The 13,244-nt window shown below is 37.8% G+C and overlaps 1 protein-coding gene across 2 annotated transcripts in view; it reads right to left on the bottom strand.

The window, feature by feature from the left end:
- LOC132550642 (DNA mismatch repair protein Mlh1-like) overlaps positions 1 to 13,010 on the bottom strand; it is a 106,385-nt gene extending 93,375 nt beyond the window's left edge. For both annotated transcript variants that reach the window (XM_060214733.1, XM_060214734.1), the window contains exons 1-5: positions 12,958 to 13,010; positions 10,065 to 10,196; positions 4,034 to 4,124; positions 1,421 to 1,593; positions 802 to 874 (exon numbers count right to left, since the gene is read on the bottom strand). In XM_060214733.1, coding sequence (XP_060070716.1) covers positions 802 to 874; positions 1,421 to 1,593; positions 4,034 to 4,124; positions 10,065 to 10,192 — 465 coding nt within the window. In that variant the 5' untranslated portion in view covers positions 10,193 to 10,196; positions 12,958 to 13,010. The remainder of the gene's footprint in view (positions 1 to 801; positions 875 to 1,420; positions 1,594 to 4,033; positions 4,125 to 10,064; positions 10,197 to 12,957) is intronic.
- Positions 13,011 to 13,244: the final 234 nt, after the last annotated feature.

Raw genomic sequence — 13,244 nt, 5'->3', positions numbered from 1 at the left:
CTGTTGGTATTTTATCTGTTGTTTACATCACAAGACAGAAAATATCAGTTATCTGAACAATTTCGTTCTCAGTCCCAAAGGCTTAACAACATCAAATTCTAAGATTGATTCCTGTCATCATTTTTAGATCAGTTCAAAAAAATCAAATATGCCCAAGTAGTAACAAAGGAGAACTTGCATATGATCTTTAGATTGTTTACCTAATACTTAAGAAACAGCAATAACAATTATTCAAATTCAAAATTCAAGATGGCCACCTGTCATCCATTTTGATTCTCTCATCTGTCCCAAAAATATACAAAACACAACTACAGAACAAGGGGAACCTACAGATGAAATTTGAAAACTGATCATCCAATTCTTTTCATGAAATAAAGATTACAAACTTGCAAATTAAAAATCCAAAATGACTATCTGTCATCCATGGAACCATGAAAATAAACCAGCATAGTGAGTATGGCAGAAGCAATACACGTCCCCTACCAGCCCCCACAATACATGTCCCCTACCAGCCATCTCAAGATATACACCTCCCATAATATATGTCCCCTACCTGTCCCGACAATACATGTCCACTGCCAGCCCCCATAATACATATCCCCAACCAGCTCCTACAACACCTGTCCCCTACCTGCCCCTATAATATATGTCCCCTACCTGAACCATAATACATGTCCCCTACCTGCCCCCAGGTGGATGGAGAGGCAAACTATAGTCGTGTGCAGTTCGAACAGCAGAGGAATAAAAAGGCACAACTAGGGATGAATGTCTTCTATATGAACAGAGTTAATAATTCTATACCGTAATCTGAGTTCCAATGTTTCCTGCACATGGCTTCACTGCTTCCTTTAGCTTCCCATCAATAAACTGAGCTCTGTAACAAAAGGTCATGTGGACATGTATAGTGTAGAAATACACTAATAACCAATACAGACTTTCTGCTGTAAAATTTAAATGTGAGGCTTACTGTTCATTACTGTTTCCTGGACACTTTGGTAAGGATAGCTCAATAAATCATACTTATTTTCACAGTTCACTGTAATATGAATGCCTTGACTGCAAGTACCCACAAAATTAATGAAAATCAACCTCCAACAGGAATTTAATCATTTCACAGTAATCATTAGGAGCCGTATGTAAACCTCATACTCAATTGTGTATAATGATATAGTATGTTGATTCTTTTTTTTTAATATAATCATGAATTTTTTTAAAATCTTAAAATCAAAATTTAAACGAGACCATCAATCAAGCAGTTGATATTCCCTTTTATTTTCCCCGATTTTCCCCGATCAATGTATAAAGAATTTCAATATTTCTGTAAAATAGCAATTCACCAAGATGACCAGGAACACAGGAACTTGATTTGTTATAGATTTAGAGACAATACCTGTCCTCCTTTTCTGATCTCTATATTTACCGGAAGGCACATTTAGAATCAGCTGTTCTTGTTGTTATAGTTACGTGGGCCACATGGCTAATACTCGCTAAGGCTTCTCCCCGAAATCCATAAGTCGCGATGGAGTTGAGATCATCAAAAGATTGAAGTTTGCTTGTTGTAAACCTTTCACAAACAATAGACATGTCTTCTTTCTATACAACAAAAAAAGACTGGCTTTAGACTCAGTCCATCTTTATTATGACTTGTGAAATTTGTGTATAAATAACAAAGCATCACTCCTATAACACTATACAAAGAGGGTATCTATATACTCGGCGCCAATGAAAACGCAAGACTAAAATTTTGGACATAATATATTCTTCACAACAAGGATTAGATTCTTATTCTGCTGTATTTAGCCACAATTCAATGCACTACAAAACTAACCAAATAATGGTCGAGTAATATCAACTCCTTGTCGTACCACAGGGCATTGTCGTAAAAGCATGAGTTTGCATGTTGGCGCTCTAAAGTGCGTTATATCCTTGCTCAGTCACTATAGTGAACAATGTAGTTACAGGCAGACATTTTTCCGTCATCAATTTTTTAAATTGTCATCATTATTTGCTACAAATGCCTCGACTGACAGACAATGAAAGACACGAAGCTCGGGGTATGCTGGCAGGAGGGCTTTCTCAGAGGGAAGTTGCCAGGAGAGTGGGTTGTTCTGCTTCCACAATCAATCGACTGGCAGAATGAGTGCGACAAACCGGATCCGTGAGAGATCGACCTCGTCCGGGGCGACAGAGAGTGACGACGCCAAACCAGGACCGTTACATTCGACTAAGTCACCTGCGAGATCGTTTTCAAACCACGACAAGAACGGCTAGACAGACGATAGGAAGTCATGGCAGACATTTGTCAGCTAGTACTGTGTGCCATCGCCTTCGCACAGCCGGATTGGCGTCGCGCCGTCCATTTAGGGGAAACGAATTGACTCAAATTCGCCGTCAAATTCGTCTAAATTGGACAAGACTGCGCCGAGGATGGACCCAACGTCGGTGGGCTGGCGACCTGTTCAACGACAAATCGAGATTCCGCCTCAGAGGAAATGACGGTAGAATTTGAGTGTGGCGACGTCGAGGTGAAAGGTTTTTGGACTGCTGTGTAACAGAAACGGATAGGTGGGACGGGGGCAGTGTGATGGTGTGGGGAGGTATCTCTTTTGTATACCATACCCCTCTAGTAATTATTGACGGCAATCTAACAGCACAGCGCTACATCAACGAGGTCTTAACTCCTGCTGTTGTTCCATTCTTTGCTGGACACCCAAATGTAGCGTTATTACAACAGGACAATGCACGACCACATACCGCTCGTATCACTACAGACTACCTTCAACATCAGACACTGCAACCCTTCCGTGGCCCGCGTTTTCCCCGGATCTTAGTCCGATCGAGCATCTTTGGGACCAATTGGGTAGGGCTGTGAGAGAGCGACCACAACAGCCCCAGACGTGTCGGCAGCTTGAAATCGCTCTTCAGAAAGAGTGGAGGAACATTCCTCAAATCAAAATTCAACGCCTTATCGGTCAATGCCTCGAATATGCCGCGCTTGTGTCACTGCAAATGGTGGCCACATTAGATATTGAACGTGGTAATTTTGATTTTGGGGGTATGGACATTAATCACCGGAAATCAAAGTATTCCCATGATGTAGTGCTGATTGCATTGAGTGAATTTTGTTATGGACATAATCAACTTTTAGGTATTTTATTAAATATTGTATTCAAAACTATAACTGGTAAATTTTGACAGTAATTTAAAGGTGTTGCGTTTTCATTGACGCCGAGTATAGTAACTCCTATCACAAAATGTTACTGAAGACTTTCACAGTATAGGTAAAGGGAGGTAATTCAATGTATGTATCTACCCCATCAAACTGTCATCCTGTACTAATAATTTCAACAAAGTACAAAATATTTCCAACAGAAAATAAACAAATTATGATCAAAAATGCAAATTTCCTATGTAAACTATTGTAAGTTTCAGTCTCTCCCCAGGGAGAAATGTGAGACATTGGGATCATGAAATTTACTATATTGGTAAAACACGCTATATTTCCATCCATGAAGAGTATTTGGTTCTATAATATTTGTGAAAGATTTTAAAAATTTCAATCAATTTGACCCTTCAAGTTTAAATAGTATCACCCTGATACACAGCTATACCTACCCTGATACACAGATATACCTACCCTGATACACAGCTATACCTACCCTGATACACAGATATACCTACCCTGATACACAGCTATACCTACCATGATACACAGATATACCTACCCTGATACACAGCTATACCTACCCTGATACACAGCTATAACTACCCTGATACACAGCTATACCTACCCTGATACACAGCTATAACTACCCTGATACACAGCTATAACTACCCTGATACACAGCTATACCTACCCTGATACACAGATATACCTAACCTGATACACAGTTATAACTACCCTTATACATAGCTATAACTACCTTGATACACAGCTATACCTACCCTGATACACAGCTATACCTACCCTGATACACAGCTATACCTACCCTGATACACAGCTATACCTACCCTGATACACAGATATACCTACCCTGATACCTGTGCCATTGTCCTGAATCTGTAACAGCTTCAGTCCTCCTTGCTTCACTGTTACCTGAATATTGGTGGCTTTAGCATCCAGACTTGAAAAAATGAACAAAGCCCACAACAGAGTCAGAAATTTAGATATAGACTTATCATATCAATTAGATCATTTGCTACAAACTTACAAAAGTTTAATCAATATAATAAGTGTGCTTTGTTCTATGAATGGATCCTTTTGATTTTAGAATGTTAATGTGACAAAATCTACTGAAGTTTTACCAACATCTTTCATTGCTTGATGAAAATCTCTGCAACAAAATTATAATTCAGATCTACATGAAACACCAGAAACCAAATTTCAGTATCCCACATAAGGTATGTAGGATACATTTCAATGTTTGCTACAAACCTAAATCTTATATAAAAACTGTCAAACTTCAATGTTCCGAAGTACAAGGGACTGCCAAAAAAACTTTGAATCATTCGTGGTGGGTTATGTCTACATTTTCATGTTCATGACTATATTTAGTTGTTGACACGATGTTTCTACCCAAGCAAACACAAGAAATACCAAAACACAAGTTTAAATGAAAAGATGCATTTTTAAACAAAACATTTTCATTCATGAAAACAAAACCTAACTTGATATAGAAATCATCAAGAAATCATTCCTTCATGTCACACATGTATTTATAGTCATACGAATATATAGTCGACCTTAAAATGAAATGACGAGTTGAATTAAAACGGGCTTCACATGTTAATTAATATCATAATGTATTCTGTCCAGAAATGACAGCACTAACATCACAGATCTTCAGTCGTAGAGATTACAAGATTGTTTGCCAATGTTCTGAAAACGGCTAGTGTGAATTAATAGGAGAACGCATGATTGACATATAAATCCTCATATTTCTTCTCAAAATTGAAAAGTGACATTTTGGGAATGGGTAAAATCATCATACAAATGATTTCCTCCAACTGATTTCAAAATTCCATAAATTAGATCTAACTAAATGCCTACAATTGTGAAGGTGAACATCACACGGCGTCCCATTATCTCTGATTAAATATCATGGCTTGTCCAGTCATTTATTAACCTCACAACAGAGAGCCAGATTGCAGGCTATTATAATCCTATTGTCAGGTAGCGCTCTCCATTGAAATGTGTGAAATTTTGTCACAAGGTGAAATTACCGGCACAGTACAGGTAAATGATTTGTTCGCACCATAAGGTATCAATGACTATGTTATCATAGCTTAAAAACTTTGGCACCTCAAAAAGTTTGATTTAAAAAACTTTGATTCATAAGAAGGTAAGTTAGTAGTAATATATAGGAACAAGAGATCCCAGAGGGATCTTGGCAGCCACCATTTGAGGATCTGTTTTCAGTTCTTGAAGATTTGTTTATTTTTTTTTTTTGTTACAGGTGTTGTAAATGTTCATGAACTGGTCTTCATTGAATGTACTCAATGATGGCACAAGATATTTTTATAGGGATATAGTGATAAAATGAACACCCTTTATTAAGTTGTATATTTATTAAATTCAAAATGGATGATGATGGTGATGATGATGGTGATGATGATGATGATGATGATGATGATGATGATGATGATGATGATGATGATGATGATGATGATGATGATGATGATGATGATGATGATGATGATGATGAAATGATGCACATGTACAAGAGCGCAACAAGTATAATAAAAGTTCAAAGTTTTTTAAAACTACTTTTTTTTTTTTTTTTTATCAAATTTTAAATTTTATATTTTATTTTATTACATTAATGTTTTTGTAACACCAACACTTAAACATTAGGAATTATTGACATTTTTAATAAATCAATTCTTCTGTTACTTCTCATGTGTCAACCCATATGCCATTAACTCAATTCATTGCATGGTTTAGTATACATACCCTAAACAGTGTATTTTTCAATGTTTACTTAATTTAGAAAATCTGAAACTTGAGAATGACTGATCATGTAGGTAAGAAATAGCCATAAAACAATTACTCGCTGTTCAAATCCAAGATGGAGAGCTATAGGCCATTTTGTTTTTCAGTTCATTCTAAATATGGGACAATGCTTAACTAGGTACCAAGAGGAAGCTAAATATGAAATTTGAGAAGGATCCTGTGACAGCCATAACAAACTACTGTATTACTTTTGACATCCAAGATGGCTGCCTGTGGGCCACCTTGATTTCAAATCAGTCAAAAAATGGTACAATGCACAATTAGGGACCAAGAGAAACCAATACCTATGAAATATCAGAAGTATCCATCCACTACTTCCTCAGAAATAGTGGTAACAAGATTTTACTCCCAAAATCCAAGATGGCTGCTTGTCAGCCATCTTGATTTCGGATCAGTCCAAAAAGGAAAAAATGCACAATTAGGGACCAAGGGGAACCTGCATATGAAATTTGAGAAAGATCCATCAAGTATTTTCCCAGAAATAGTGATAACAAACTTTTACTTTCAAAATCAAAGATGGACGTCTGTGGGCTATCTTGAATTCGAATCAGTCCAAAAAAGGTACACTGCACAACTGAGGACCAAGGGGAAACTTCATTTGAAATTTGACAAAGATCCATCCAGTACTTTCCCAGAAATAGCAGTAACAAATTTTTACTTTCAAAATCAAAGATGGCCACCTGTCGGCCATCTTGAATTCGAATCCGTCCAAAAAAGGTACAATGCATAACTAGAGACCAAGGGGAACCTGCATATGAAATTTGACAAAGATCCATCCAGTACTTTCCCAGAAATAGCGGTGACAAACTTTTACTTTCAAAATAAAAGATAGCCACGTGTCGGCCATCTTGAATTGGAATCCGTCCAAAAAAGGTACAATGCACAACTATGATATGAAACTGCATATGAAATTTGAGAAAGATCCATCCAGTACTTTCCCAGAAATAGCGGTAACAAGAATTGTTTACGGACGGACGGACGACAGATGGATGGATGGATGGACGGACGGACGGACCACGGACGCAGGGTGATTTGAATAGGCTGGACAAAAAATTTGATTCATCAAGAAATTTGAATCATAAATGTTTGATTCAGAAAAGTTTGAATGTATTACAAACAAATGTATACAAATCACTACACCAACATATTTTCCAGTGCAATTACTTTTCACATGAACTAACTTTCACTTACATACAATCAATACAGTTGAGTATAATCTACTTCAAAAACCTAAACTAATATGAATATGTTCCAGTGCAAAATTTGTAACACTTACCAATTTTCTATCATTTCCTTCAGAGTGTTAGTCTCTGATCCACTTACCAATTTTCTATCATTTCCTTCAGAGTGTTAGTCTCTGATCCACTTACCAATTTTCTATCATTTCCTTCAGTGCGTTAGCTGGTCTCTGATCCACTTACCAATTTTCTATCATTTCCTTCAGTGCGTTAGCTGGTCTCTGATCCATTTACCAATTTTCTATCATTTCCTTCAGTGCGTTAGCTGGTCTCTGATCCACTTACCAATTTTCTATCATTTCCTTCAGTGCGTTAGCTGGTCTCTGATCCACTTACCAATTTTCTATCATTTCCTTCAGTGCGCTAGCTGGTCTCTGATCCACTTACCAATTTTCTATCATTTCCTTCAGAGTGTTAGTCTCTGATCCACTTACCAATTTTCTATCATTTCCTTCAGTGCGTTAGCTGGTCTCTGATCCACTTACCAATTTTCTATCATTTCCTTCAGAGTGTTAGTCTCTGATCCACTTACCAATTTTCTATCATTTCCTTCAGAGTGTTAGTCTCTGATCCACTTACCAATTTTCTATCATTTCCTTCAGAGTGTTAGTCTCTGATCCACTTACCAATTTTCTATCATTTCCTTCAAAGTGTTAGTCTCTGATCCACTTACCAATTTTCTATCATTTCCTTCAGAGTGTTAGTCTCTGATCCACTTACCAATTTTCTATCATTTCCTTCAAAGTGTTAGTCTCTGATCCACTTACCAATTTTCTATCATTTCCTTCAGAGTGTTAGTCTCTGATCCACTTACCAATTTTCTATCATTTCCTTCAGTGCGTTAGCTGGTCTCTGATCCACTTACCAATTTTCTATCATTTCCTTCAGAGTGCTAGCTGGTCTCTGATCCACTTACCAATTTTCTATCATTTCCTTCAGTGCGTTAGCTGGTCTCTGATCCACTTACCAATTTTCTATCATTTCCTTCAAAGTGTTAGTCTCTGATCCACTTACCAATTTTCTATCATTTCCTTCAGAGTGTTAGTCTCTGATCCACTTACCAATTTTCTATCATTTCCTTCAGAGTGTTAGTCTCTGATCCACTTACCAATTTTCTATCATTTCCTTCAGAGTGTTAGTCTCTGATCCACTTACCAATTTTCTATCATTTCCTTCAGTGCGTTAGCTGGTCTCTGATCCACTTACCAATTTTCTATCATTTCCTTCAGAGTGCTAGTCTCTGATCCACTTACCAATTTTCTATCATTTCCTTCAAAGTGTTAGTCTCTGATCCACTTACCAATTTTCTATCATTTCCTTCAGTGCGTTAGCTTGTCTCTGATCCACTTACCAATTTTCTATCATTTCCTTCAAAGTGTTAGTCTCTGATCCACTTACCAATTTTCTATCATTTCCTTCAAAGTGTTAGTCTCTGATCCACTTACCAATTTTCTATCATTTCCTTCAGTGCGTTAGCTTGTCTCTGATCCACTTACCAATTTTCTATCATTCCCTTCAGAGTGTTAGTCTCTGATCCACTTACCAATTTTCTATCATTTCCTTCAGAGTGTTAGTCTCTGATCCACTTACCAATTTTCTATCATTTCCTTCAGTGCGTTAGCTGGTCTCTGATCCATTTACCAATTTTCTATCATTTCCTTCAGTGCGTTAGCTGGTCTCTGATCCACTTACCAATTTTCTATCATTTCCTTCAGTGCGTTAGCTGGTCTCTGATCCACTTACCAATTTTCTATCATTTCCTTCAGTGCGTTAGCTGGCCTCTGATCCACTTACCAATTTTCTATCATTTCCTTCAGTGCGTTAGCTGGTCTCTGATCCACTTACCAATTTTCTATCATTTCCTTCAGAGTGCTAGTCTCTGATCCACTTACCAATTTTCTATCATTTCCTTCAAAGTGTTAGTCTCTGATCCACTTACCAATTTTCTATCATTTCCTTCAGAGTGTTAGTCTCTGATCCACTTACCAATTTTCTATCATTTCCTTCAGAGTGTTAGTCTCTGATCCACTTACCAATTTTCTATCATTTCCTTCAGAGTGCTAGTATCTGATCCACTTACCAATTTTCTATCATTTCCTTCAGTGCGTTAGCTGGTCTCTGATCCACTTACCAATTTTCTATCATTTCCTTCAGAGTGTTAGTATCTGATCCACTTACCAATTTTCTATCATTTCCTTCAGTGCGTTAGCTGGTCTCTGATCCATTTACCAATTTTCTATCATTTCCTTCAGAGTGCTAGTCTCTGATCCACTTACCAATTTTCTATCATTTCCTTCAGTGCGTTAGCTGGTCTCTGATCCATTTACCAATTTTCTATCATTTCCTTCAGTGCGTTAGCTGGTCTCTGATCCACTTACCAATTTTCTATCATTTCCTTCAGAGTGCTAGCTGGTCTCTGATCCACTTACCAATTTTCTATCATTTCCTTCAGTGCGTTAGCTGGTCTCTGATCCACTTACCAATTTTCTATCATTTCCTTCAAAGTGTTAGTCTCTGATCCACTTACCAATTTTCTATCATTTCCTTCAGAGTGTTAGTCTCTGATCCACTTACCAATTTTCTATCATTTCCTTCAGAGTGTTAGTCTCTGATCCACTTACCAATTTTCTATCATTTCCTTCAGAGTGTTAGTCTCTGATCCACTTACCAATTTTCTATCATTTCCTTCAAAGTGTTAGTCTCTGATCCACTTACCAATTTTCTATCATTTCCTTCAGTGTGTTAGCTAATCTCTGATCCGCTTACCAATTTTCTATCATTTCCTTCAAAGTGTTAGTCTCTGATCCACTTACCAATTTTCTATCATTTCCTTCAGTGCGTTAGCTGGTCTCTGGATCACTTCTCCTGCGGCTATTCTATTCACAACCACCTCATCCAGTTTACGTATAGTACCTGGTAATGACGTCTGTGAGGCCATCATTCACCTAAAATCAAAATTTTAACATCTTTTATTGCTTTTTTAACTTTGTTTTGACAACATTATCTTTGATAACAAAAATTCTTATTTTCGTTTTCTTCACTTTTGAGATAAAAAGGTTCCACTCTTGACATCCAAGTTACTTCATGTTTTTTCAAGGTCTTTTGAAAGTACTAACATATCTCAATGACAAACAAATTTTCAAGATATTGTAACAGTTTCACATTTCTGACACTTTTCATAACCTTAATTTTGCCAATCAAGTCAAAATAATGTGTCAAGGTGGTTGTTTGAGGGCAATGTACTTGTACAACACTTGTAAGATACATTGTCACAAACCCACTTGGAGTGTATTGATGGTTGATGGTGGAAGATTAATGGCAACAGTTTGTTAGTGTTGGTTTGACATTGTCAGTTTGGTGGTGTTGGTTTGATGTTGTCAGTTTGGTGGTGTTGGTTTGATGTCAGTTTGGTGGTGTTGGTTTGATGTTGTCAGTTTGGTGGTGTTGGTTTGATGTTGTCAGTTTGGTGGTGTTGGTTTGATGTCAGTTTGGTGGTGCTGGTTTGATGTGACATTGGTGGTGTTGGTTTGACATTGTCAGTTTGGTGGTGTTGGTTTGACATTGTCAGTTTGGTGGTGTTGGTTTGATGTCAGTTTGGTGGTGCTGGTTTGATGTGACATTGGTGGTGTTGGTCTGACATTGTCAGTTTGGTGGTGTTGGTTTGACATTGTCAGTTTGGTGGTGTTGGTTTGACATTGTCAGTTTGGTGGTGTTGGTTTGATGTCAGTTTGGTGGTGCTGGTTTGATGTGACATTGGTGGTGTTGGTTTGACATTGTCACTTTGGTGGTGTTGGTTTGACATTGTCAGTTTGGTGGTGTTGGTTTGACATTGTCAGTTTGGTGGTGTTGGTTTGATGTCAGTTTGGTGGTGTTGGTTTGATGTTGTCAGTTTGGTGGTGTTGGTTTGATGTTGTCAGTTTGGTGGTGTTGGTTTGATGTCACTTTGGTGGTGTTGGTTTGATGTCAGTTTGGTGGTGCTGGTTTGATGTGACATTGGTGGTGTTGGTTTGACATTGTCACTTTGGTGGTGTTGGTTTGACATTGTCAGTTTGGTGGTGTTGGTTCGACAATGTCAGTTTGGTGGTGTTGGTTTGATGTCAGTTTGGTGGTGTTGGTTTAATGTCAGTTTGGTGGTGTTGGTCTGACATTGTCAGTTTGGTGGTGTTGGTTTGACATTGTCAGTTTGGTGGTGTTGGTTTGACATTGTCAGTTTGGTGGTGTTGGTTTGATGTCAGTTTGGTGGTGTTGGTTTGCCATTGTCACTTTGGTGGTGTTGGTTTGACATTGTCACTTTGGTGGTGTTGGTTTGACATTGTCACTTTGGTGGTGTTGGTTTAATGTCAGATTGGTGGTGTTGGTTTGATGTTGTCACTTTGGTGGTGTTGGTTTGATGTCAGTTTGGTGGTGTTGGTCTGACATTGTCAGTTTGGTGGTGTTGGTTTGACATTGTCAGTTTGGTGGTGTTGGTATGATGTCAGTTTGGTGGTGTTGGTTTGATGTCAGTTTGGTGGTGTTGGTTTGACGTGACTTTGGTGGTGTTGGTTTGATGTTGTCAGTTTGGTGGTGTTGGTTTGATGTCAGTTTGGTGGTGTTGGTTTGATGTTGTCACTTTGGTGGTGTTGGTTTGATGTCAGTTTGGTGGTGCTGGTTTGATGTGACATTGGTGGTGTTGGTTTGATGTTGTCAGTTTGGTGGTGTTGGTTTGATGTTGTCAGTTTGGTGGTGTTGGTTTGATGTCAGTTTGGTGGTGTTGGTTTGATGTTGTCAGTTTGGTGGTGTTACAATACAAGGAATACAAGGAACACAGAATCGCACAATAGGGGGTATTCAAGGAACGTTGGAGGAAGTGGTTTATATTGGATTGTTTGTCAAATAAAAGTGTCTATTCTATCTTCTAGGAAGTTCATAAATGAAACCCATTTTGTAATATCTTGATCAAAAGACATAATATTACGCCTGTCCCCTTGTATGAGACAAGAATATAACCAGATAAAAAACAGTGTTTGTGTTTAGTCGTTCCACCAGTTTCCGCGGCATCATTAATACAAATATGGAATAACACAAAAAGAAAACCTGCACTGTTTCTTTTGTCCTCAGGAGTCTTTCCTATGCCCTGACACGTATGTGAATAGTATAGCCCTATCATGATCATGTGCTCTGAGCCTACAATTGCAAGATTTTGTTTTACAAGATGCAGCTTTGATTCTAATCAACAGCCATACACCATGCTCTTTTTCCTTCGCATGCTATTTCATAAAGACCCTTAAAACACCATTATCTCACTGTGACAATCTTGTGACCACCGTTGCTCTTCCACACTCTGTAATATACGTGGGCGATCCCAGTATGTATGCTTCTTATTTGTTTCAGTAGATCTCAAAAAATGACCAGCACAAATATAATGTGCCCTGGTATGACACGAGTGAAGATTTTTTTACAATCTACACATCTGAAAGGTCATGACTGGGTCTTCGTCCAGCGTAATGGGTGATTTAAGTTTTGTTTATGTCAAATCAGACTTATCATTCAGTTTCATTGAAACAACCCGCAGTGTTATATGATGTTTTTATAACAATACATAATATTACATGTAAATGAATGATAAAAAACAGTCAAAAATGCCTAGTCATATCTTGTCAGTTAAAGTTGCCAAAGTCTGGTTTGGGACTAGAGTAAACTTACGCTACCAACTACAAATTTACGTACCGGCCGGCTAAAATAACGTATTTTTTACCAACTAATGACAGCTGTCACGTGCGCTGTTTTCCACAACAGTATCTCGCGGGAAATTCCCACTACTTTTTTAAATCTCCATAAGAGGAGAGTTCGATAGATTTGTAAACTTCCGTCAGCGGAATAATCTCCTTGGAAACGGCAATCTTGAAAACCTAGTTCGTAAATATCGTAATTTCGTAACTTAAGTCCCAAACATATCTTTATTTGAAAGCATAATTTTATTTTTAACATTTAAGTTAAACTAGTTAATTAAATGT

The sequence above is a fragment of the Ylistrum balloti genome, unplaced genomic scaffold (genome assembly GCF_031769215.1).
Source record: "Ylistrum balloti isolate Yb309-2 unplaced genomic scaffold, AGI_CSIRO_Ybal_v1 Utg370138, whole genome shotgun sequence".
Lineage (NCBI taxonomy): Eukaryota > Metazoa > Mollusca > Bivalvia > Pectinida > Pectinidae > Ylistrum > Ylistrum balloti.
The sequence above is the reverse complement of the archived record's forward strand: the minus strand, read 5'-3'. Positions and strand labels throughout refer to the sequence as shown.